We start from the raw sequence: 27,288 nt of genomic DNA on the forward strand, positions 1-27,288 counted from the left end.
TAGTTGCGCAATTTAATCACTTTCTATTGAAAATAAAATGAATAAGTACAAAAATGTCCATTAATATTCCAGGCTGTAATGTGGGAGGGTAGGATATGCAGACAATAAATAACAAGGGAGGGCCGGGTTCAAGAATTTCTTGTAATTGTTTCAGTTTTAAATCAATGTATGTTTTTATTTTAGATTGTATTTTAAAACATTTTAATTTTTTTACTTTAATAAAAGTATTGACCGGCCAGTGGCGTAAATAAGGGGGGCTATTGTTCTTTGGCGCTCCGCGCACACATGAAAAGAATTGACTGACTCATACGTTAATTTTACAGCTGTTGAAAGTATAAATGTTTTTAAAACACAAGAAAAGAAAAAGAATTGAATTGAACACAGCCAAATCTGCATGCATCAACTGAAAATTTCCTTTTTTCGACGTCAAAAACTATGGAACTATGGAACTATGGATTTATGGTAGTAAATAACTTTAATGAACTAGGACCGACTTAAATAAATTTGAGCTGAACATCCTACTGCCGGTTCAGGTGATCAAACTATTTCTTGGGAGATTTTTTTACTTTCATACCCTAAAATAAACCTTTTAGAAGTACGCTTTATACAACCACAGATTCAAAATTTAAGATTCAGGAAGGATTCGAATCGGTGATTGAAATTAGAACCGGGTAGGAGGCAGTACAAATTCATTGAATTCGGTCCCTGGCTAACTTATAATAAATACAAATAATATCGATGGGGGAGGGGGGGGGGAGGCGCGAACCACCCTAAAAACAAAATTTCTGAAATAACATGATAATATTTGAGTAGAAGTCCTTGATATGAATTCGTCCAAAAGTCACTCAACGAAAACGACCTTCTGTTACCAGGAGGGGAAAAACGGAAACATATCACTTTTATTTAAATTTTTGTAACGCTAACTGGAAGCCCATATAAATATATATATATATGTATATTTTTGTGTTATGCTTTATATATACATTATATGCCCAAACAAAATTAACTACGAAGACGACTGTACGGAATTCATTTAGTCTGTTTTCTTGCCTTGATTCCTTAGTATAACCGTCATGCATACAATTTTAAATACTATGTTCTATATAAAATTATCGTAATATCGGCAAAATTGAATTAGCAAAATTCCCCACCACCCCTTGATGGCATTATTTCATATTTCCTAAACCCCCTACAGTCTTCTCCCCATCCCCTTTATCAATTTCTCACCCCCCCATACCCCCTACCCAACACCACCCTATTTAACACCCATACACCTTTCCCCAATCACGCGTAATCCTGCGAAATTATACGAAATGAAAATTATTACGCGTAACTGCACGTAATTACGCATAAGAGAATAATCTACTACGTTGGAAACCCTAGAGAGATGCAGGATGCTATATAATTGCAGAGTTCAGATTTCAAATTGCAAAAGTCTCCAGATTGTATTTGCATGCAGGGTTTTTATTTACAATTATAAAAACATGTTGCACTAAATACAGAATTTATATTCTGCTTGAGCAGGATTCTTCATGGTGGTTTAGTAAAGGGAAACCTTGTTGGTACACTTCAACATTCTTTTGGTTTTTTTATATATTTCAAACATCCAGACGGCAATGAAAAGTTGAATTAATTTTCAAGACTGGGTTGACTTTAGAGTGTCACCACGTCTTGACCCGTTGCTTTTAACTCACTCACTCACTTATACTTTTTATTAAAGTCCTTGTTTTTAGCTTTCGTCTTTATATAGTAGTTGGGAAAACTTTTAACGATTTTAGCGTGTATAAGCTTGCAACGTCTAGCTCAATCTGAGTTCCATGGGTTAGACACTTTAAATTGACACAGCTATGGTTACTCACAAGGGATGAGACGTTAAAGGCGACCTATATATCTTTAAATACAACTATTCATTACTCAGAACAACAGAAAATCTGAGAAATCTTTAATTGCTTTGTTTCTCTAATCATGTTTCTACTATACGAAGATGTGATGCTGCTAGGGTCCTGAAATACTAGAATTATAGGAAGGCAAATGTTCCTGAAAACCTAGAGAAGGAACGCACAGGGTCCGGAAAACCTAGATAAGGAACGCGAAGGGACTACAGGCTCCTGAAAACCTAGAGAAAAAACGCAAATAGTACCTTAAAAACCTAGAGAATTAACAGAAATGGTCTTGAAAACCTAGAGAAAGACCACGCACGGTCCTAAAAACCTAGCAACAAATGTACATTAATAATGAAATTTATTTATAGTTCCGCTGAACAGGAATAATTCAATAAGTTTTTTTATAATTAGAAAATCAAAATAAGACTTAGCGTGCCAAGTTTTAAAATGGTTGATTTAGTTCAGATATCCTTGTATTCATGTCTATATTAGGAATATAAACATAGATATAATCATATAAATACACAGTTAAATAAAAAATAGAGAAACAACAACTGACAGAAGTTAAAATATTAAAAATTAAGTGAGAAATCATAATTGTCTTTAAAAAATCCATAATTGATCTAATTTTACCTCAATTGATCTAAATTAATCTATTTGCGATATATTTTATCTCTGAACTGTACATAATTGACACAAACTGATTTGAATTAATCTGTCTGCAGCATATTTTATCTATGAATTATACATATATATGGTTAATCCCTTGATCTGTGACGAGAGTATTGAAGCCTGAAGGATAGAGGAGGTATAGAACTATGCTTGAAGGGTAGAGTAGGTATAGAACTATGCTTGAAGGGTAGAGGAGGTATAGAACTATGCTTGAAGGATAGAGGAGGTATAGNATATTTGAAATTTTGATTTTTCATAAACAAATACAACCAAATATCCAACAATTTTAAATATTTTCCCAATCGTTGTAAATATTCATGCATCAGCTATTTATACTTATTTATTTATCTACTTAATATCTTGAATCACCGAATTAAGTTCTTCTAGTCTTTATTAAGAATATAGAATTAAATTTCTGCGTTCCTTTCCTTCCGACGTTATAACTTGGATTATATTAGTTATCATTTCAAGCTCAGTTCTTTTTTAATGCACCCACTTATATATATATATATATATATTAAAGGGTATACCATGATAAACATGATAAAAACGACCTTCTTAGATGTCCGATAGTTCTTACATGAGAGAGATTGCATCAAAAAATTGAACGTTGTATCAGAATTACTAAAAATCACGATAATAACCGAATTTAAGACAATTTTGGTTTTCGATTTTGAGTTCTATGTTCTTATTTTTAAAGATATAATCCACAGGGTTACAAACAAAGAACAAGATTTAATTGACCTGAAATATCTGTCTTAAATTTTTTTTATAGTTGTTCAGGTATAGTAAATGATTTGGCAAAATGAGCCAAAAGTACAAATTAATGCAGTTGTAACCTGTATGTAATATAAAAATTATATTCACCAATTAACTACAATCCCCGACATCATGCTCTAGAGAAATAAAATGTTACTTTGTACTGAGATTGAAGGGTTGAAATAAACACTTTTTAATTTGTAATAGAGAAACAACTATTGTAAATATTACATTTGCAGAAAGGAAGACGAGGGTTTGATGGGTACCGTTGTGAATCTATTATGCCCCTATTTAAAATGTCATTGGTCACTCTCAGATTGTTCGACCTGAGCCCGCGATTTAAAAAAATTAATAAAATACGACTCAGGTCTAAGCAGTCGTTAGGCCTTATTTACGGCTTGAGCTTTCGGATTTAAGTTGCATCTAATTTTCCTCAGAGTTGAGTTCATAAAACCAGTTTAATATTGTATTTGGCAGATTTTGATTGTTGGAATTGGCGCATTCCGGTCTTTTATGAGAACAAAACCCATTATTAAGTCTTATTATCCTCTGAAACCAAACCAGTCGGTTTTATTTTCATTAGGCCTAACTCCGTAAGTCGAGCCTAAGAGCACGTAGCTATCATTCACGTGACACAAGCTGTCGTCAGAGTTGGGTCTTAGATTGGGGTTTAAAGCTGGGTTTAAGGAATTAAGACCCGAGCCGAAGCTTTTAAATCGCGGGCTCAGAAAACCTTTGAACGAGGTTACCAATTGACATTTATCATTGTTAATGATGAAAATCGAGGTATTCTAGGAAATTGAAGACTGAAGGAGTTACGATATACCAAAGTGCCAGTAATTCTGTATATATTAACTTCTTTCAAGGTTTACAATAAAACCTAAAAAATATTTGTGTGATGAGCTCTGAAACATTTATATTAGATCTTTTGGATAAATAATACATTTTGAGAACAATATTTTTTCCCTGCATAAATATTATTCATAAAATTGTAATAATTTTTGTCAGACACTAAATGATATCTTTATAATTCAGTTTTAGCCGGGAACTAGAATTTTCTATTCCCTATATCTTTGCAACCACGGTTAAACAGCTCTGCAGTGACTGCTTTTTTGCCCCTTACAATCAATTAAACATGGTATCTGAGTACATTTCAGGGGAAATATATAGATAAGATCAGAAAAGATATGTAATTTTTTTAGTTTTTTCAATATAAGTATAATCAATATCAATAATATGTTGTCAATATAGTTAAAATGCAAAGTACAGAAATATATATCTATGTTTGTATTACTATTATTACAACATTTGGTTGAAAATTAGTTTATGTTTTTATTGTATGTTTATTGTTTGGTTACATATACAACAACATTTTATAATTTAACAAGAAAACTCAAAACTGCAAGGTTAAGAAATACTAGAATATACTAGTTGAAGTGTCCGGCGTTGCCCGTGAGAAAAAAAATTTGAAAAAAATGTTGAAATAAAAAATTTTGAAAATAAAAGTTAAAAAATTTTTTTGAATTTTTTTAGCCTATAACACACACCGACCACCCACGAGTGTCCACAAAAAAATTCAACCCAATGGGTCCAGCCGTTTGGCCGGCTATACGCAACATATATATATATATATATATATATATATACGAATGTCTTGTTTTATTATATTGATTGTGTATATACATATATAAATATACATACTTTGCTTGATTGGGTATTTGTGTGTTTGTATCCTATAAACGTTAAAACAGCTGAACTGATTCGGCCCAATTTTTTTGTGACAACTCGCATAAGAAGGTTTATGGATGTTGAAATTCGACATTTTTACTTTTTTAGAAGAGAAAAGTAAAGTACGATTTACAGTGAAAAATGGCAGCTTGAATAGCAATAATTAACAGCAAAAGTTCTCATTAGAAAGTCCTAATATATATATATATACAAATTAGGACATTCTAATGAGAATTTTTGCATTTATTTTAAACTAGTAAAAATTAGAAATGTGCTTGACAACTGTCGACTAAGTTATTGCTAGACAACCTACTTATTCAGCTAGTTTTTAATATTCATGGTTCTATCGAGTTTCGTTATTCAAAATTTGAGTATCGGTCAAGGGGTTTCCTGAGTCATGATCGGACATACAAACAAACAAACAGACAGCGCTCCTGTATGCCAATTCCATTAGCGCCTGATCCAATCCAATCTTCAAAATTCTCAGCATCTGAATTGGTTGTTTGGTTTTCTGAAAACGCCCTTTTGATTGGTTGAAATTTATATAATTTTCTGGATTCAAACTAAAGATTAAATTAATTTTGAGATTAAAAAAAGATGAAATCTAGCATTGATCTCTATATCCTCAATTATAAAGTTTTCAGTCCAGGTCCATTTCATTTAATAAGTGATTTACTAAGTAAACCTGTTTCATAGTTTTCGGGTTCTAACTGTACCATAATGATAAATGTAAAAATTTAATCAACTAGAAATTCAAGGCGCTTCGCGCCCTTCTTTCTAGGCTTTTAGGGCGCTTCGCGCCCATCTTCTAAATTAATTGTGAACATGTTCTCTTTGTGTACATCGTAAAACAAAACAAAAATAATTCGCGGATTTTTACAAAAAATTTCGCGGATTTTCAACATTTTTAAAAATTTAATGACGATCGAATTTTGATAGAGACAAATATTTGAAATTTTGATTTTTCATAAACCTTCCCTGGGGTCCCTAGATGTCCCACAAAAAATTTGGCCCCGATCGGTTCAGCCGTTTTGACGTTTATTGGATACAAACAAACAAACAAACAGACAAACAAACAGACAGACAAGCCAAATTTATATATAGATGTAAATGTCACGTGATCATTGACTTTCACTTCGTATTCATATCCATCTATCACGTCGATGACGAGCAGAATTTTCAAAACCAAAGAAAGTCGGATCAAGGTAGAAATCTTCCAAACCAAACCTTTGAGAAAAATTGAAAATATAACTTTGAACAAAATGCCCTTGGAAACAGTTCTGTGGTAAATAATTCAACTAATGTAGGCAACTTCATGAAAAAAGCTGATAATGGAGAAAGTGCACTTTTTAATTAAATGCCAGCGGAAAAAGGTACCAATAAATGTAGGAACAAAATAGTGAAATGAAAACCCTGCTCCAAATCCATTATATTGAATAATGGATCCAAACACTCTGGTCTAAATTCATTAAATTGAATTATGGATTCAAACCCCTTGCTCCAAATCCGTTATATTAAATAATTGATTTGAAAAAAACCTGCATTAAATCCAATCAAATCCAATCAAAGCATATGTTTTGAAATTGCATAAACATTCTTCATGCTATTTACACGCTTTAATCGCGAGTTGGCTCAATTCACCTCTAATTACAACGATAAGGTTCACGGAACTGGAAATTTTAATTAGATTTCTTATAAACCTGCTTCAATAAAATTTGTATTTTCAATGCCAAGCTGTGAAATATTGAAAGAAACAATGTGTACAGTGTACCCTGAAAATTATTCTAAAGAAAAGTGCAATTTAAAGAATAGAAGAAATCTTGATCATTTGTTCCCCGCATAACAAGCGACTAAAATGTGTCATGGGAATAACATGGCTTCTTAAAATCGCGTGTACATCAGGGAGTAAGGATTAAAAGGAAGATATAACTGACGCGGTTCGCCCTACCATATGATTATGCATGCTTTGCAGACGGTACTTCATTTGTATAAGAAATATTTGTCTGATGTACAATTACCGCGTATACAATAACCAATTCTGAATATTTCTTATACAAATGGAGTACCGTCTGCAAAGCATGCATAATCATATGGTAGGGCGAACCGCGTCAGTTGTATCTCCCTTTTATCCCTTACTCCCTGATGTACCTTCACACATCATACTTTATCTGTTAAAGAAAAAAGACTAGAAAATTATTTTGGCGCGGGCGTTTTCGTCCACTAGCAATGTCATGGTCAACATTCTATTGAACGAATCTTGTTAAGTCATTAAATTTTCTTCAAAACTTACATTTACGGATTTCGTAAAATATATTTTAAGCTCGTCATGTTCGGTTCGTCTTTAGAAATTTCGATATAGAAATTTACAACTTTTTCTTCCAAAATATACAATCAGATAAATCATGTATAACTATGCAATAATGCAACTATAGAAATTTAACCCTATTTCCCCCCCCCTCTATTTTTATATTGTGATTCAAATCTATAACAATTGATATATTTTTGGAAAGCCCTTTGGTTCTACCTCAAAAATCAATTTTATATTAAAAAATGTTCATCATCTGTTTGAAAGAAATCCTCAAAATAAATTTGTAATACATTGCCATATAATTATCTTATTCTTCAAATGTTTTAAGTTATGTAAAACAAAATTCTACAGAATGATGGTTAACTGGCAAATGCTATTGTATCTTTGCATTAATACTAAAGAAAGATGCAAAATATAATATGCCTTAACATTTTAAAGCATATAATTTGTTGTTCATGGTAAGAGATGGTAATAATATGAAATTAGAAAATGTATTTTAAAAGTTGAAAAATTAAACATCCTTTTTATAAGTTGAAGTTTAAAGTTTAAAGGAATCGAGTCTTTGGAACAAAATCAAATATTTAAACCTCAATATCTTTAGAACTCGATGTTGTAAACCTTTGATATTTCAAACTCAGATTACTTGATCTAACAGAATTCATGGTTTGAAATATCAAAGGTCTTCAACATTTGGTTAAAAAAATATAGGGATTAGAAAATCAGAGTTTGTGGCAAAGACTCAATTCCTTTTATAGTATAATTCCGATATTGTGTACGATATATATTGTGAACTCTGAGAATCACCAATGCGTAAATTGCGTAGAATCTAGAAAGGACATCAGGCACTGGGTACGCGCATTATCACCATGTCACGCTAGTGCTCCGAGAGGGCGCGCGTATATCTCCGGTATGCGTAGGAGAGACGAGATCATTTTCTCCTCAGTTCTTCTCAATGAACCCTCAGGAGCAGTCGAACTAAACTTTAACCCTAGAGATAGACTTCAACCTTAACCGTGTCATACAATTTTATTTTATTCAAATCAATCTTAATATTTATAATAATTTATCAATTGAAAAGTAAACATTGAATTAAATCCTTCGATATTAAAGTATACGCTATGGATATTGAGCGCCATTCAAAATCAAAAATGTTTATCCTCTGTATATTTAGATCTAGCAACACAAAAATTACAGAAGTAACAGACTTTTATATGGCATTTGTTCTGCTTTGTAAAACATTAAATTAATCTTCAAGGAATTGCCAAAAATTCAAATTTTCTAATCCCTATATCTTTCCAACCTGATGGTGTAAACCTTTGATATTTCTAGCCAGATTATTTTATCTAACAGAGTTCATAGTTTGAAATATCAAGGGTCTACGACATCGGATTGCAAAAATATAGGGATTAGAAAATTTGAGTTTGTAGCAACGCTCATCTATAGTTATTTTTTTTTGTACAGTCATATCCGATAAGTACGCTTTCCAAATAAAGATGGTTGATGTTGAATAGCACATCGCCATGAGTTCAATTAAATAGAAAAAAAAATTTAAGAAAACTTAACGATTTTTTTTATTATAGACATCATGCCGGCTCTAGATTTACAGATGATTGATACCCTTGGACGGGCACTTCACCCAGCTTCTGATCTTATGTCAGAGACAGAGGTAATAATGCAACCACTTGCACTCTACAGGGTGTCCCAATACAATCTCTTTTATCATACAGGGTGTCCCAATACAATCTCTTTTATCAAACAGGGTGTCCCAATAATCGTCGTTGATCTCCACTGGAATATTTCTGCACATGGAATTAAATAAATTCGAAAAAAATCATGTTTTTGGGATTTATAAAATGTGGTCTGTCATTTGCACCTTAAAAATTAAAGTGTTGAATTGATTTAAAAATCAAACATATCGGAAACAAAAGAAGATCTCCACAGTCCCATGTTAATGAAACGCCCTGAACTAGAAACCCTTTGGATCAGAAACGTCGCTGAGGATTTGGTAATTTGATTATTTGAAAACATGTCATTTATATGAATTAAAATTCACAACATTCTTAGCGAGATTTATTAATAAAAAGAAAGAACGAAGACAAAAAGAATTCCAATTTTTTCTGGTTACCATACTACAATTCTTCTATCCTTAAGTGACACAAGACACTTCATGCTCTTGTCTGAAGGACGAATGATATTTCTTTTTTTCTATCTGAAAATTGATCATGAATCTGGTTTCTTTTTTAAAGTGACAATTGAGGACTTTGAGTCAAAGAAGGAAATTGTAATAATTAAACACTTATTATTTCTTTTTTTGCATACAATTATTATTCCCTCGTTCTGTTTTTATTTATTTTCTAAAGTGAGAACTAAATAACTGTGGAATAGGAAGACGACATTAAAGTAATATTAACATTTTACAGTGTATTTTATGTTGTTCCAAAGTAAATAGTTTTACTAAGTAGTTAAAAATAGTTGTTAAGTGAAACGGTCTTCCTGCACAGTACACTATTGTTGTGGCTCAATGTGATCTATATTGACTTGAGTATAAATGGCGTCTTCCTATTCCAGAGTTTTCCGGTTCTCACTGTAAGCTCACTTTATGTCTTTGAAGTGTGATAAAAATATATTTTGGGGCATATCATTTTAAGATCTCAGATTTTTGTAAAGCCTTGTAAAAACCATAAAACCCGGAATGTTAAAAAAAACATTCAAGCACATTTTCAGCATTATAATTTCCTTATACATACGTTCCTTACTTTTCGTCCGTTCGTCTGTCCTTTATTCCCCCCTTCCCTCCCTTGACCTTTATCACCACCGCGCCCCTTCTCAAAGGACTTATTTCTTCTCTCATTAAATATTTAATGTTCGAAAAAGGAATTGAGTATTTGCCAAAAACTCAAAGTTTCTAACTCCTATGTCTGTGCAACTTAGATTATTTAACCTAACAGAAATCATAGTTTTAAATATCTAAGTTCTACGACAATGGATTGTAAAGATATAGGAATTACAAAATCAAAGTTTGTAGCGAAGACTCAATTTCTTTGTTGGATTAAAAAAGGTTGTCAGGTTTCTAGACCCTATTTCTGAGAACATGGTAATTGGTTGAATAAAATAAAAAATACGATTCTACTTCTTCAAGAAATCCATTCACATTAGGGTAAATGATATTCAGAATATAGATACCAGTTTTAATGAGTAGTTGAACCGCATATACTAGGTTGAACCACTTCTCTCACACAGGTCTTGCGCTTTAGTGATTGTAAATTGGCGGTACAGTCCAAACTAGGACCGCTAAGGTTAACCCAACTCGGATATTCAAATGTGCACCGGTTGTGCGTACTCTTCAGCTTGTTGTTCAACTTTGTCTCCGTGGTTCAACAATGTTCGCTAATTCGGATTTTAAAAGGTCNCCCCTATCCATATAAAATCAAGCAACCACCCGTGATTATATTTCATCTCATAGTATTTCTACTGTGCATTTAATATAAAAAGCACGGAAAAACAAATGAACAATTCGTAAAAAGAACTATTCAACCCTTTCTTCTCAGTTCTTTCTTATCTAACATAAACCAGGAGAAAACTTTAACCTTGAGGGGAACAGATGACATCATATCTTTCTTTAATTCATTTACGTTTTATACCTCCTAGAAACGTGACATTCAAAACTGCAAATCATTCTCTATATCTTTTTATCTATCGTAAGTTTTACCGTGTAAATAGTACAAAGCAATCACCCACAATTCTTCACAAGTCACAACATCCGGCCTGAGTATGGAGTACTTAAGAAATAACAATTTAATTGCAACATAAATCAAACAAATTATAGATATTTGCGACCTTTTTAGTTTGTTGGAAAAGCAAAGAAAGTGAAAGAATTATTGTATAAATTTAAAAGATTTTTTTTTAATTTTAGTTGGATATTGGGTACATTTTTATTGGATATTTGCTGAATTTTCAGTCAGTTTTAAGTAGATTTTGTATGACCTTGACATTTAGTGGTTATTTTAGTAGATTTTCAGTGAAGTTTTGTTGGATTTCCTGTCAAGCCTTTAAACCAACTTTTTACTTTTCAAGGTTTGCCCCTGGACCCTGTTCCTGACTATGTCCCTGACCCTGTTGAAGGGATTGATGCCCCATATCCCCGCGATGCTCCCCCTGCTTGTCTCCGACCCTGAGATGAGAGAGAGGGCTGAGGAGACCTTCTTATCCCCTGAGTTCCAGGAGAACATTGAGGAATACTTCGTCAATAATATTAAGGTAATAATATCAATGGTAGAAAAGGATTCAAATTGCTAAAAGTAGAGATGTAGAAATGTCATATTTAGTATTTTATACTCTTTTGTATTTTAAATGAAGATTAAAATGCTAAAAATATTTTATCACTTCATAGTAGTTAGATTATGATAAAAACTGGTTTTTTATAAACTTAAATTAAGTTTTTTCGAAAATATTAGACTTGAAGGAAGAAATAAAGTGCTTGATTAATATCGGACAGTTTTCAACATTGTTGAGTGATAATTCGAATTATCAAAAATTGTTTTAAACTTTCTCGAGATGTTTGCATACTTTATGATAAAGCTCGTTATATCTGGCCTAACGACCTGGGCCAAATTGGATGACATTCTTTATGGGATCCAGGCAAAGTTGGGCACTTCAGCTGGTTGATATTCACACCTGTAAATCAATTAATCAATAACGATAATTAGAATAATAATTTACAATAATTCATATCGTTAAGACGATACCAAAGTTGTTTCTTTTCTCTCCAGTTCTACTTTCTGAGTAAACATTTTCAATAATAGTCATAAAGAAGATATTTTGATTATACATCAAACATACTTATTTTTTAATCTCTTTATGTTTATAAATTCCATGTTGGCGTTTATTTTATTTTAAACTGTAGAATTTTGTTTCATCTAAAGTTTAAAATATTGGAGGTACATTATGAGCACCATGATTTAAAATCAAAGTTTTAGGAGAGAAATATTCTTCTTTTTGTTGTTGAGCCTTTTAAAAACCGAAAAGGATATCGCCCATGAGTATAGCACTAAACATACATAATACTGACAATTGTCTTGTATATATACATATATCTTATTTACAAGACGCATTTTAGGTACTATCTACAGTACTTTGATATTATTAGCAAATATAAAAATATTTCATTATTTTAAATGACCCAATGAACATAAAACAAACCCATTCAACTTAACAAAGTTCAATCTACTGGTTTAACAACAACAAATACACATTAGATTACTAAAATGTCGTCTTTCTATTCCATAGCATTATGAGTCCCATTGTTCGATTGGTAAAAATGGCGGAGAAAGTTTCGCTACGTTCTCTTATTATGTTGTAATAATAATAAATGATCACGGGAGGACAGTTTTAGAATTTATGCAAACCTTCACAATGCATTTTTATGCATTCGTTTATAGATCTATAAATTCCAGCTTTACCAGGCTGCCAAAGTCCTTGAAATTCTAAATAAGTATTTGATAAATAAACTTGAAAATTTGAATAGTTTCAATTCAATTCACTTGGCTGATAAAAACCACACTATGTATTATATGATTATATCTATATTTTTTTGTTGATAGAAATTCTTGTAGAATGCATAGATTGAATCCGTTCATTGATTACCCCCCCCCCCTTCACTTAAAATTTCCTTATATATTCAGTTTAAAACTAAAATATATCCACATGTGCTCTGAGTACAGTGATAGGCGATTATATCAATACAATGAATACGACTTTGATTTCAAATTTAATTTTTATCAAGCTGTTAAACAGCATGGATGCACAAAAAAAGTCAAGAGAAGATGTCAATTTAAAAAGCTTCTCTTTTCGTATTTGATTACTCGTAAACTTGTAATTCGAAAAAAGCTTGTTAACAATCAAAACTTAAATAAAACAATCGTCTTCATTGTATTGGTATAATCGCCTTCCACTGCATAAAACCACCTTCCCTTGCGTGACCTTAATTATCTGATATAAAAATATAATTACATTTTAATTATATTTAATCCATGGGAAACTACTAATTATTATTACCATTGTCATATATTGTCATGTTTTCATTTATTGTTCATTATTTTTACATAAGATAATTATTATTATTACTATTAAATATATGTTCTAGACTGATATCCAGGCCCCACTCAACCGTCAAATTATCCAAAGCTCTGAGACCGTGATGTATGTTGTAAAGCTCGCCAACAACTTCCTTGACTACTTCATGGGCGCCAAAGACGGAATCGGCAACGACGCCGGCAAGACTGACGAGATGCCTAGAAGCGGCGGATATCAGATCGCCGGGATGGATCTCCTACAAATGGTTGATTTCGCGAAAACGATGTACAACCTTGGGAAGTAGGCGTGTCATCTTAAATTCAAGTAAGATTAAATTTGAAAAGTTAACTTTAATATAATTAGGGGCACACCCGTTGAACAACGGTACTGATATTGTCGTTTCAAAGGTTTTAAATTTCCACCATAATATCGGAAGCAAAAGTTACAGAGTAATGAAAATCAAAAATAAACAAATTTTTATGACAAAGCAGACAAAGCTTTAAAATATACCGCATCAAATTGGACATGATTCTTTAAAAATGGAAAGTCACTTAAAATTATCTATACTGTCCCTTTTTTAAATTTCAAATAAAACGTCTTTTATAAGTGTATTACTAGGATGAGACGATACAACTAATACCAAGTTCTCCATCCTGGGGAAGCCCAAAACGGCCTAGATCCCCCATCCTGGGGGATTTGATACTTGAACCCCTGCGAGAACGACCATCCCCTTGTCTGCCGCCTGCTGCTCAAGCTCTGCCGAGTAATATTCGAATCTCTTCAACCACAAAATTACGAAGAAGACTGCCTGACTGCCTGACGAAGCTCTAAATCTGTTTTCATGTTTTTCACTTTTCCAACCTTTAGTCTAGGTACAGGAAACGTTCCTAGATCCATACTGGGTACAGGAAACGAACCTATTTAGCAACAGGAAACATTCCCGAAATATAATTAGGAACAGGAAACCTTCTTGTTACCTTATCGGGAACTTAAAACATTCCTAGAACTGTATTAGATACAGGGAACATTCCCAGGACCTATTTAGCAACAGGAAACGTTCCCGAACCTAATAAGCAACAGAAAACGTTCCCGAACTTGATTAGGAACAGGAGACGTTTCTGTTACCTTATTGGAAGCTGGAAACATTTCCGGAGCCTAATTGGCAACAGAAAACGTTCCCAAACCTAATTAACATCATGGGACTCTAAATAGGAACAGGATACGTTTCTGTTACCTTGTTAGAAACTTGAAACATTCCTAGAATCCAATTGGGAATGATTATAACGTTCCCGAACCTAGTAAAGATTTTGGAACAGAAGAATAGGTAATTATTCTTCTTATTCACTAATTTTATTAAAGTCTCAGGTCATAAAGTAAATATCAATCTGATGTACGAGTTGTTTTATTTTGATGTGTTTTATTATTTCTAAATTATTTATCATGTAAAATATAACATAATCCCTTCTAAATCATTACTAGATTAAGAAATAGATTTGTGAGTACTTTCTCAAATTAGGTTTGCATAATGTACCATTGATCCAGCAAGGAACACAGTTTAAAGTTATATTGTTACAAACTTTACTTTACTTTAACTGTTGCTTTTCAAGTAACCATTATCGTACTCAATACAAGAGTTTTCGGAGATTATTAAACTCTGCTGACATTTTTTCCTGGCAATTCATTTATTTCCGTCCATTGACCTTCCCTTAGATCATAAAAAATTGGGTCCAATCGGAACGGCGTGATCGTTTTGAAGTTCAATTTAACAAACAAACAAACAAACAGACATGGTACATAATACAGTGTTGAATGCATTTGTATGCGAATAGTATGATTTTATTCGAATAGTCTGTATATACATGGATACATGATACACTCTACTTTATCAAAAGTGGTAGAAAATCATTTATTAACCTAACCTATCTTAAAACATCTTATTAACAAGACAGATCTATTTTACAATCTAAATGTCAAGGCTAAGATTCCACATTGTTGGTCGTAAATTGCATTTTAATTAAGCTGTTAAAATTCTTTAAGCGCAAAATTAGCGATAAACACTTTCACTTTAACACACAATTAATATAAGTTTAAGGCCAATTTAATAAAGTGCAGAGCTTGAAATTTTTGTGTTTGATATCCGGCGCATTCAGTAACTGATACCGATATCCAGTGGATAAACTTTAAGAATGAAGGCTTAAAGTCTGAAATCCGGGAATTTTTAAGTCTGTAGTCCGCCAATGATAAAAAATTGTGAAAGAAATTCTGCGGCTGAGGTTTCTCCATCAGCGTAAAGATCTTCGGCTAAGATTATCCTTTAAAGGCCGACGGTTCTTTTTTAAATTGGGCTGGCGTATTGACATACTTTGAGGGACGATTGCTTGGCCTCTATATAGATGTCTCGCTTCAACCATGTCCATTGTCCAATCTTATTGGATAATTTAAATACTTGCAAATCAAATTTTCGCTAATTACGCATAATAATTACAAAATTTCGCTAAATTACCTGATAGAAATTACGCGAAATTACTCCGTAATTTTGCTTATTATGCGTAATCATTACAACATTTTGGGAAATTACGTTAGATTGTACAAATTTCGCGGAATTACTTCGTAATTTGTTAGAAAGGAACGGCTTGGAGTATTTGATTTTTAAAAACAGTCAGTCAAAGAAAAAGCTACAGTGAGACCCAGGACCGGCAGAATAGAAAGACGACTGTTGAACTTGATTTAAAAATGAAATGCGGAAATTGAGCACTGTGCCTGGCAAAACTGGTATTATCGGCCAAATAATCGTCGTTTAAAGTATATACAACATGTAAAAAGATAAGTAGATATCAACATCGAATTTGATTCGACGTTAGCCATACCCCTTTCTTTTCTTGCAAACAGTCCCTTTAAATGTCGACTTCCTTTTCCACAGTTTCACAGGTCTTACTATATATACAAGACAAGATAAAAAGTTCATTTACAAAAATTTACAAAAATGAAGATTTTCTTTACAGTTCTACACTTCTGACCCTTGCAGGCTCACTCTCTGGTGGGGTTGTTTTACTCCCAGACGTTTTAGATTTACTCCCCGACTTTTTAGATTCACTCCTCGACTTTTCTTCCTCAGAATTACTCCCTTGTTTTGATTTAGCTCCAAGTCCGGGATACACCTAGAGCAAATTGTTGAAAAAGAAAAATAATTTTAAGAAAAGGTTACGGAAGTTTAAATATTTATTGTGTGAGCTCAATAATTCAGAATAAGGATAGGTTTATTAATGTAACCTCTTCCAGTTCTAATACAGACCGGGCTAAGCTCAGATTGGATAGTTCTATTGATGCAACATCTTCAGTCCCCATACGGACCCAGAGCTAAGCTTGGATTGTAAGTAGTCTTGTCTATATACAGGACAACGTGTTAGCTCTTTTGTAGTTAGCTGTAGGTTGGACAGAAAGTGGGACGGATAATATGTCGCCTAATCTATATTGTGTAGAGAAATTTATCTGTTAAAAGATGCCAGCTCAGAAGACATGCTTTTCGCACATGATTTGAACGCATGGAAAACCAAACCAACAGTTAGACCGGGAATTCAATTTTAAATTGAAGCCAATAGGCTGGGAACACAGCTTAACTGTGGTAGAAGGAAATAGGATCAGCCTGGGCTAAAACTGATATGAAAGTTAGTATTCAGCATGGGTCAGAAGAAGAAAGATTAACTCGTCGGAAGAGGCGATTGAAAGGTGAAGAGCTCCGGCTTTCCATGATTCATTAGTATCATTTTATTTATTTTTTTTAAATTGTAAATACATTTTTTTCTATACTCTGTAGATTTACTCACATCAGCTTCAGGCTTTAGATTAACTTTATTTCATACCACTTTTAACCCTATCTCTGCTGGGGTACTTGAAAACCAGGATATGCTGGGGGGGGTGGGGGGGGGGGGCCAATTTTCCCCCCCCCCTCTAAATCCCATGTTTGATGTCAAAATATGACAAATGATACATCATTGGAAAGCTCTTGTGCTCTACTTTTAGAATCTGCAAAAAAAATTGCAAATTTGCAAAAATTGAATTTTTTATCGCAAAATCCAGTTATATAGTAAAAATGTTTGCAAAAAAAAATTTGTCCAAAAACTGAAAAATTATACATTTTTGAAAAGCCCTTGACCATGCTACTTCAAATATGCCAAAAAAATTTGCAAAATTTTAAATAACCTGATTTTTAATCAAGAAAAACTAAAAATGTGCAAATTTCCTTTGACAGGTTGTTTGCAAAAAATTTTGCAATTCGTTTCCTTATGTCAAAGGCTTTCCAAAAAGCTAAATTTTATCAAAATCTGACAAGTGGAAGTGGGTCAAAACAAAGATTTAGTTTGCTACAAGAAAAAGCAGTCATTCAGGCAGTGTGCCTGGGGACTCAGGCAGTTAGTATTAAAGCCCGGTTTTAGGCCTAAAGAGAGGGCTTTGGGTATGTAGGAAAAGTCAGAAAATTTCATCAGCCTCAGTCCAATACTTTTTGAGTTATGTAAAAAAACTACAGGGGGGGGGGGGTCAAATTGAACTCCCCCCCCCCACGGCAGGAATAAGGTTAAATGGTAACATTATGTTTTACATTTTACATGAAAGGTTCCTTAATTATTTTTCACTAATTACCCTCACAATGTCCTGGAATTTCCAAAAGCTTTATACTATTCGATATGTTATATGCCGACGATATAGTCTTCTACCAGTGACGACACTGGTTATGATCAAATACAGGGTTACCCACAAAGGATGAGACTGTAAAGACGACCGGAAACTTTTTAAATATGACGTTTAGAAACTTAAATTATATCTTCTGCCTTGTATATTGTCTTTAATTGCCTATTTAATGATATTGCTAAGAAAGAAGCCAGTTTACTTTTGCCGAGAATCCTAAATACATGGAAATAGACGGTATAAATCAAGGGTGTAATGCAAGGAAAGTCAATTGCGGTTGTGTATACTCTGTGTTCATATTGAAACCAGTTCTCTCTGGGCGGAATTTGTAAACAAAAATAGATGCATCAGTGTTCGTTTAGTATCCGAGGAGGTTAAAAGCATTAAATTTTGATAATTTTGATAATTCACATAAAAGTTTCCTATGACCAGAATATTTCATTTATTTTTTATGTAAAAGATGGATCCTATGTCAGGCTTCGACATCCGTCTTGTGTTTACATTACCGCCCAAAGACAGTACACTGCAGTACAAAAGATGTGTACACTTCTGAAATAACTTTCCTTGCCTTACATCCTTGGTATAAATTATAAAAGGTCGTCTCTAAAGTATAATCCTTAGTTGGTAACCCTGTAGATGCATCTAGCGTATTCTTGTTTTTATTTACTGTATTGAATACCTTGCTGTCCAGTTCAACCTCTAAACATCGCTCTTGTGAGATCAAAAAATCCTAAACAAGAGATATTTTTTCAGTCATGCTTTAAGCTACGGTTGTAATTCGGATTTTATGCATGTAAAAAATTACGTTAACAGATCCTTCAATCTAATATCCAATAAACGTTCAAAATAATTTTGAATATTTTAGATTTTTTGTTTTTAAACTTTACCTTCGCTTCCCAGGCTAGACTTCCATCCGTGAAAACAAACATGACCCGGTCCTCTTCGATTACATACCTTAAACACTGCAGTACACTACATGCAGATTGCAGACAGTATAGTACATTAATGAAATCATTGTTAATTTAATTACTTTTTACTGTTCAGTACATAAATGAAGTTACTCTCCGGTACATTAATTACATTACTGTACAGTACAGTTTTATAATTAAATTACTGTATATTAATTTTTCGCGAAGTTTCACTTCAATCTGTTTCGTGAAAAAAATGCGAAATTTTCGCGAAATTTAGCATCAATCTGTTTCGCGAAAAATTCCGAATTAAAAGAAAATGTTAAATTCGTGTGAAAATTCATCAAAAAAGACTAAATATCAACCCTAGGTGGGGAGCCTAGGGTTAATATTTTAGCGAAATATGTTTTCGCTAAATTTCGCTTCGTTTTCGCATTTTTGCTTCATTAATTTTCGCGAAAAAAATTTGCGAAATACGAACGAAAATTTATGCATTTTTTGGCGAAACGTTTCGTTCGCTGCAAACCCAAGTCTGCTTAGAACAATTTCAATGTCTCATGTTCATTTGACTATTTAAAGCCTTAAATTGAGTCTAAAATCGTCTCTCTATCTCAGAGAGTTCTTGTTCTCACTGTACCAGGGGCGGACATAAGGATTCTGTAGTGAACTTTACTGAAGTAACCGAAGTAAAAGTTTACTGACTGTTTATAGGCATCTGCAAAATGCCGCAAAAACTTTTACTATCATGAAAATAGTCGTCTCTACACAAGTGCAGACTAATCAATAGGGAATGTTTTTTTTGTTTTTTTTGAAGGGAAGGGGTGAAGGCAACTGGAACTGTTACTTGTGGCAGCAAATGGAGTAACCCCTGCTATTCAGGGCCTGAACATATGTTCAGGGGTAATTATCCCTAGAATTCTAGGGAGGGGTATTTACCCCCAGGATTCTAGGGGGGGGTATTTACCCCCAGGATTCTAGGGGGGGGTAAATAACCCCAATAACCATGGGCGCCACTGCACTGTACATCATTACAATATCATAAAACAATGATAAGACTATTTATAATTTGTATATGTACGGTACATTACAGCACAGTACATACACAAACTATGTATCAGTGTCTTAACATGAATGAAAACAAGGTTTTCTAAAAATGTACCTAGTTGCTTGAATATGATTATTATACAGACCAATTTCCCAAATGGATGACAATTCTGTAGTTTCCTCCCTGTAAAATAAAACAATATAAAATAAAAATAAAATAAATAAATAAAATAATAATAAAATAAAATAAATGTCGTCTTCAAAAATATTCGTCTTCCAAATATAAAAATGATTAATTTGACTATATTTAAGAGAAAGTATAAAATATTTGAAATTTTTAAGAATATTCATCTTTATTTAAACTTAAATGTTTTGCCAATATCGATGTTTGGTAATAAAAATATGTTAAAAGTACAAAAGGTGGCAACAGAGAATGGACCAACTATACACGACGTAACAAGTGTCAAATATAACAAGGAAAACAAAATTTTCTCACATTAGTCGACATGTTTTCCAAGATTTAATAAAAAAGTGCAAAAACAGAAAATAAAGAACACAAAAAAATATCACTGATATTAATAATTTTGTTGGACACAAAAACTGAATTGACACTTGTGACGTCAGAATACAGCTGTACTGAGAGTGTACAAATTCTACGTTGACATCTATTGTACTAGAATCTATTTGGGTTTTCTCAGATTTTTCCGGTTTTGTACAAACGCCGAAAAGTGTTCTGGAAAATAAAGAAAAAAGGTTGTAACCATGCAACCCTGAGTTGGAACAAACATGTTTAACTCTATCCCGATTGGGCTGTTTTTGTCTGATATGGATAGGGGGGGGGGGGGGTTTTGCACCCCCCCCCCATGGTCCATATGATCCAAAGTCCAACTTTTCTAGGCCGACTTATTAAAAAAATATTTGACCTCAAACTTTAATGGTTTTAAAAAAAGCACAAAAAGTGCTTAAGAAAAATTTCATGTTTGATGTCCAAATATGACAAATGCTACATCATTAGAAAGCTCTTATGCTCTACTTTTAGAATTAAAGAAAAAAATCTGTTTACAACTATTGAGATTGAAAAAGTGAAGAAGTTTGAGCATTCTATTGCGTAAGTTAAAACAAAAACACGCCCCCACCCCCAATCGTGATAATTAAAAAAATAAAAACAATGCTCATGTATCTAATTTCTTTTTTTTAATGGAGGGAAAAGGAATTTTCTTACAAGCTCTTTAAGTATTTCCACATTAAACATATCATTTTTTCATTGAGTTATGTTATATTTTACTAGCTGAAGCGCCCGCGTGTTGCCCGAGGAAAATAAAATTTAAAATTTTTTTTTGAAAAAGTATAACAATTTTCTAAAAAAAAATTTCAGCCCATTCGGTTCGGCCGTTTGGCCGGCTATATGCCATATATATATATATAAGACAATTTCTGGGCAGAGCGCTGCGGCTAGGACAGGATAGAGGCCGATCGCCGCGGTTGGAACAGGTTAGGGGGCCGGGCACAGCGGCCAAAAGTCCATATAGCAGCTACGTGCTAGTAGGTTGGATGTGCAATATAGTGGATTTGGCGTAGGTCAGAAGAGGAGTATAGCGGATTTGCATAGGTCAAAAATTCACCATCAAATTTACGTTTACGTTATATATTATATTTGATAACGCTCTAATATTAATGTTTTCTGTCTACATAATCTCAAGTGGGGCCCTGTGTTTTAATAGGTGCACCCTGTATGTGGGTATACCCGATTAACAATGGTACCTTTTTGTTTTCCTGTTTAAAAATGATATTTTTCATGTTTTACAAATAACTTGCGTGTTTCTGAAGCGAAGATAAAAGATGGAAAAAATCGGGCATTTTAGGCTCCTTTAATACTAAGTCAGCCATACCTTGTGCATGATGGTTTAAATATTTTGATAGATGGTAGGTGGTAGATGATTATATCAATATAGTGAAGACGACTTTCGATTTCAATTTTGTTTATATCAAGCGTTTAAACAGCATGTGGAAACATGGAAACAAATAGAATCTGTCGATTAAAAAAGCTTCTCTATGATTACTTGTAAACAAGTCATTCATGCTTTTTAACAATTAAAACTTAAATAAAAATTCGTCTTTATCATATTGATATAATCGTCTACCACCGTACAATTTTAAACTTACATTGTTGGGGAGCCAGTTAGCGTTACAAACAACATTGCAGTTTTCCCAGTCTAAATATTGACAAATTAGACAAGTTACAATACTATAATAAAATAATAAGATTTAATGCACGTAACACTAGACATTAGGGACTTTTTTTTAGAAATCAGCCAACAGCCAACATCAACCTGTGTGTGCAATTAGACCTAATAAAAATAATGTGAAAAAAACTTCTCAAAATCGTCCGAAAGGTTCCCTGTAAAAAATAAACCTGTCGTCGTAATTTTGGTGACCCTTCATTTTAAAACGGGGACATGCCCGATTTACAACGGTATCCTCGAATTGTGAGGGATGTCGTTTTTTATTTCGTTTTGCATTTTTAAAAACTTACTAACCTTGTAACAGTTTAAACTAACCCTGTGTTTGTTTTAAGCTTTAAAAACGAAACAGAAAACGACAAACAAAAGCTTTGAAGCATAAACAATCGTTTTTGTCAAAAAAGAACTGGCAGTAAAATTGGTTAGAAAATTATACATATGCAGAGATCATGAATGTTGTCTTGGATTTGTTAGTTTTTGTGAATTTTGTAAAAATGGCCGCCTGATAATTGCAAGATTTCTTACTTTGATCTATCTCCTTTGTAAAAACGATTTTACAAAGACGACTTTTTTTGCCGGTTTTATTCTGGCCAAAAAAGGGCTGTTATGTCATTTCAAATGTACATGTCTGTTTATACATTTTTGCAAATATCCAAAACATGTTAGTCCAAGTCGCATGTAGTGATCTCCCAGTTTTCCAATTGAATATAATATGAAAAATTTAAAAATTAACTGTATTTAAGGACTGTTCGTACCCCATTGTGGGAGGTTTACCGATTTTTCGGCGGGATAATGAATTGGTTTTCAATTACCGCTCCTAGTCCTTTTTTATAGCCATTTGTACAAATAGATAAAAGCATCAAAATGTTTGATTTTAGCTTCACTCATGTAGGATTATTCAAATCATCTTCAAGATACGTATTTGTAATTTCAAGTGAACAAACTTGCAAAGGTGGCAATTACCAATTCACAACGATACTCTTAAAAGCTTTGTTTGATCAATTATGACTTAGATATCAATGTTTATGATCTTTAAAAAGTGTTTATTTTCAATTGTGATTTCTCTACAAAAATGACAATTGCACATTTATAATGCAGGAAAGCATGTAGGAACTATCAAAATTAAACACTTTTATACTTTGAAAAACAACAATATCGTAAACATGATTAATCAGAAAAAGGTTATGAGGGTACCATTGATCATCGGACATGGTCATCTTTGCATGGAGAGTCACTTAGAATAACGCTTTCAAATTTTAGTTTACAGTTCCCAGTGGGTCAGTGTACCTGTCAGGATGCCCATATGGCAGCTCATCTGGAGGAAGCTTTTCTTCGTCATTCTCTTCCCACTGTTCAGAAAGCTCATCAAAATCTGCTTCAGAATAGTCCAGAATATTCTAGAGTATACATTACAATAGTCCAAATTATATGGTTATATTAGTTCAGAATATTCTAGAGTATCAGTTACAGTAGTCCAGAATATTCTGGAGTATCCGGTTGCAGTAGTCCAGAACATTCTAGAGTATATGTAACAGTAGTCCAGAATAATCTGGATTATATGGTTATGTTAGTCCAGAATATTCTAGATTACACTTTACAATAGTCCAGAATATTCTAGAGTATACGGTTATAGTAGTCCAGAATATTCTATATTATATGTTACATTAGTCCAGAATAATCTGGAGTATATGGTTAAGGTAGTCCAGAATATTCTAGAGTATACAGTTATAGTCGAACAGTATATTCTAGAGTAAATATTACAGTAGTCCAGAACATTCTAGAGTAAATATTACAGTAGTCCAGAACATTCTAGAGTATACGGTTACAGAATTTCCAGAATATTCTAAAGTATGCGGATACAGTAGTCCAGAATATTCTAGATTATACGTTACAGTAGTCCAGAATATTCTAGAGTATATGGTTACAGTAGTTCAGAATATTCTAGATTATACGTTACAGTTGTCTAGAATATTTAGCGTATACGGTTATAGTAGTCCAGAATATTCTAGAGTATACAGTTGCAGTAGTCCAGAATAATCTGGATTATATGGTTATAGTAGTCCAGAATATTCTAGATTACACTTTACAAAAGTCCAGAATATTCTAGAGTATACGGTTACAATAGTCCAGAATATTCTACAGTATACGGTTATAGTAGTCCAGAATATTCTAGAGTATACGGTTACAGTAGTCCAGAATATTCTAGAGTATACGGTTGCAGTAGTCCAGAATAATCTGGATTATATGGTTATAGTAGTCCAGAATATTCTAGATTATACTTTACAAAGTCCAGAATATTCTAGAGTATATACAGTATATTCATGGCTATTTATTTATTTTCGCAAATACTGAAATTTACGAAATAAAGTATAAAACTCATTGAAAAAATGTCAAGACGACATTTGATAAATTCTTCCGATGTATTCGTAATTAAGGGTTTCACTGTAGTAGTCCAGAATATTCTAGATTACACTTTACAAAAGTCCAGAATATTCTAGAGTATACGGTTACAGTAGTCCAGAATATTCTTCAGTATACAGTTATAGTAGTCCAGAATATTCTAGAATATACGGTTATTGTATTCCAGAATATTCTAGAGTATACGGTTATAGTAGTCCAGAATATTCTAGAGTATACGGTTACAGTAGGCCAGAATATTCTTCAGTATACAGTTATAGTAGTCCAGAATATTCTAGAGTATACGGTTACAGTAGTCCAGAATATTCTAGAGTATATGGTTACAGTAGTCCAGAATATTTAGAGTATACTGTTACAAGGTTACATCTTCAATATGATAAAAGTTAAAAGTTATTAAAGAGATCAATCAGAAATATATTGATAATTAAGGTGCTTTCCAAAATTGTATTGAAATCTTTATTTGTAACTTTAGTAACTTTAGTAACAGTAGAAGCCGTTACAAGCAAAAATCTGTATGTTTTAGTTTTACGATACTAATCTAAACTTATCATATCGTAAATGTAAATTACCTTATCCTTAAATGTTTTATTTGGATTGGCTGTTGTTAACAAAATTAGAGCAACAACAGCTTCAAAAATCAACATTTTTCTGAATATTATTAATCTTAATCTTAATCTCAATCTCAATCTCAAACCTGTATATGACTGTATGGTTGATGTATACTGAGGTTAGGTTCCTGTTTAAGGATGAATGGTTGATGTATACCGAGGTTAGGTCCCTGTAGATGAATGTATGGTTGATGTATACTGAGGTTAGGTCCCTGTATATTAATGTATGGTTAATGTATACTGAGGTCAAGTTCTTGTATATGAATGTATGGTTGATGTATACTGATGTAAGGTCCCTGTATATGAATGTATGGTTGATGTATACTGAGGTTAGGTTCCTGTATTTGAATGTATGGTTGATGTATACTGAGGTAAGGTCCCTGTATATGAATGTATGCTTGATGTATACAGAGGTTAGCTCCCTGTATATGAATGTATGGTTGATGTATACTGAGGTTAGTCCCTGTATATGAATGTATGCTTGATGTATACAGAGGTTAGCTCCCTGTATATGAATGTATGGTTGATGTATACTGAGGTTAGGTTCCTGTATATGAATGTATGGTTGATGTATACTGAGGTTAGGTTCCTGTATATGAATGTATGGTTGATATATACTGAGGTTAGGTTCCTGTATATGAATGTATGGTTGATGTATACTGAGGTTAGGTTCCTGTAGATGAATGTATGGTTGATGTATACTGAGGTTAGGTTCCTGTATATGAATGTATGGATGTATACTGAGGTTAGGTTCCTGTATATGAATGTATGGTTGATGTATACTGAGGTTAGGTTCCTGTATATGAATGTATGGTTGATGTATACTGAGGTTAGGTTCCTGTTTATGAATGTATGGTTGATGTATACTGAGGTTAGGTTCCTGTATATGAATATATGGTTGATGTATACTGAGGTTAGGTTCCTGTATATCAATGTATGGTTGATGTATACTGAGGTTAGGTTCCTGTATATGAATGTATGGTTGATGTATACTGAGGTTAGGTTCCTGTATATGAATGTATGGTTGATTAGAAAGTCAATTATATATTATACACTAGTCTATTCCCTATTGGTCAGAAATCTTATTAATAATGCATGAGTTATAAATCAGATATTTTACCCAATTTAGTTCCAAAACCAACGAATTCTATGAAGGGAATGTTCGTTATTTTGAAATGTGCTTTATTCCAAAATATTCGGGTTTAGGATCCGTGCGCTTACCACGTTATTAAACTAAATGTCCTGTGAGTCTTAACTTTAGAACCAATTTTTACCCAGTTATTGTAATTGCTTTTTTTGGCCTATATATTCTAGATATTTTCTCCTACGCTTTTTTAGGTAGATTTTTAATGAGAGATCAAAATATGACTACGAATTTTCCACTGATATCTGAACAACTATGTAAGCTATATCATTTTTTAGACAGCCCCGACTTTTAAGCGTCGCAACGGATTAGGCCTTGGTTTTTCCTTGCCAGGGTACCTTTATTATTTTTTGCCCTTGGCATATACATTCTAAAACTCCAACGGTCTTGTTTCTAGCTTAAGTTTTGTAGGAGAGTGTGCTCAACTTGGTCGCAGTGATTCCGAAACAGACAGAGGATGTAGTTCATTGTACTTAGATTCCCCTGATTCCCGTGATTTCCGTGTTCCTGAACCACTGTTCCTGAACCACTGTTCCTGAACCACTGTTCCTGAACCACTGTTCCTAAACCACTGTTCCTAAACCACTGTTTCTAAACACCACTGTTTCTGAACCACTGTTCTTAATCCACTGTTCCTAAACCACTGTTTCTAAACCACCGTTCCTAAACCACTGTTCATAAACCACTGTTCCTAAAACACTGTTCATAAATCATTGTTCCTAAACCACTGTTTCTAAACTATTGTTCCTAAACCACTGTTCCTAAACACCACTGTTCCTAAAACACTGTTCTTAATCCACCGTTCCTAAACTACTGTTCCT

General features: G+C 33.1%; 2 protein-coding genes across 2 annotated transcripts; one reads left to right on the top strand and one right to left on the bottom strand.

Annotated features, from left to right (window-relative positions):
- The first annotated feature begins 8,903 nt into the window (after window positions 1–8,903).
- LOC111703957 (uncharacterized) lies at window positions 8,904–14,891 on the top strand. The gene is made up of 4 exons (XM_023476057.1): window positions 8,904–9,016; window positions 11,425–11,607; window positions 13,493–13,746; window positions 14,041–14,891. The coding sequence occupies exons 1-3, from the start codon at window positions 8,936–8,938 to the stop codon at window positions 13,724–13,726; spliced, it is 498 nt and encodes a 165-aa protein (XP_023331825.1). The 5' UTR covers window positions 8,904–8,935; the 3' UTR covers window positions 13,727–13,746; window positions 14,041–14,891.
- Window positions 14,892–15,314: 423 nt separating this feature from the next.
- On the bottom strand, window positions 15,315–22,294 carry LOC111703958 (LRP chaperone MESD). Its single transcript, XM_023476058.1, has 5 exons — window positions 22,221–22,294; window positions 20,173–20,241; window positions 18,993–19,059; window positions 18,785–18,835; window positions 15,315–16,580 (listed from the first exon to the last, which is right to left on the bottom strand). Exons 1-5 carry the CDS (start codon window positions 22,253–22,255, stop codon window positions 16,419–16,421), a joined length of 384 nt encoding a protein of 127 aa, XP_023331826.1. The 5' UTR covers window positions 22,256–22,294; the 3' UTR covers window positions 15,315–16,418.
- Window positions 22,295–27,288: the final 4,994 nt, after the last annotated feature.

Source organism: Eurytemora carolleeae, unplaced genomic scaffold (genome assembly GCF_000591075.1).
Source record: "Eurytemora carolleeae unplaced genomic scaffold, Eaff_2.0 scaffold435, whole genome shotgun sequence".
In the NCBI taxonomy this organism is placed as follows: Eukaryota; Metazoa; Arthropoda; class Copepoda; order Calanoida; family Temoridae; genus Eurytemora; species Eurytemora carolleeae.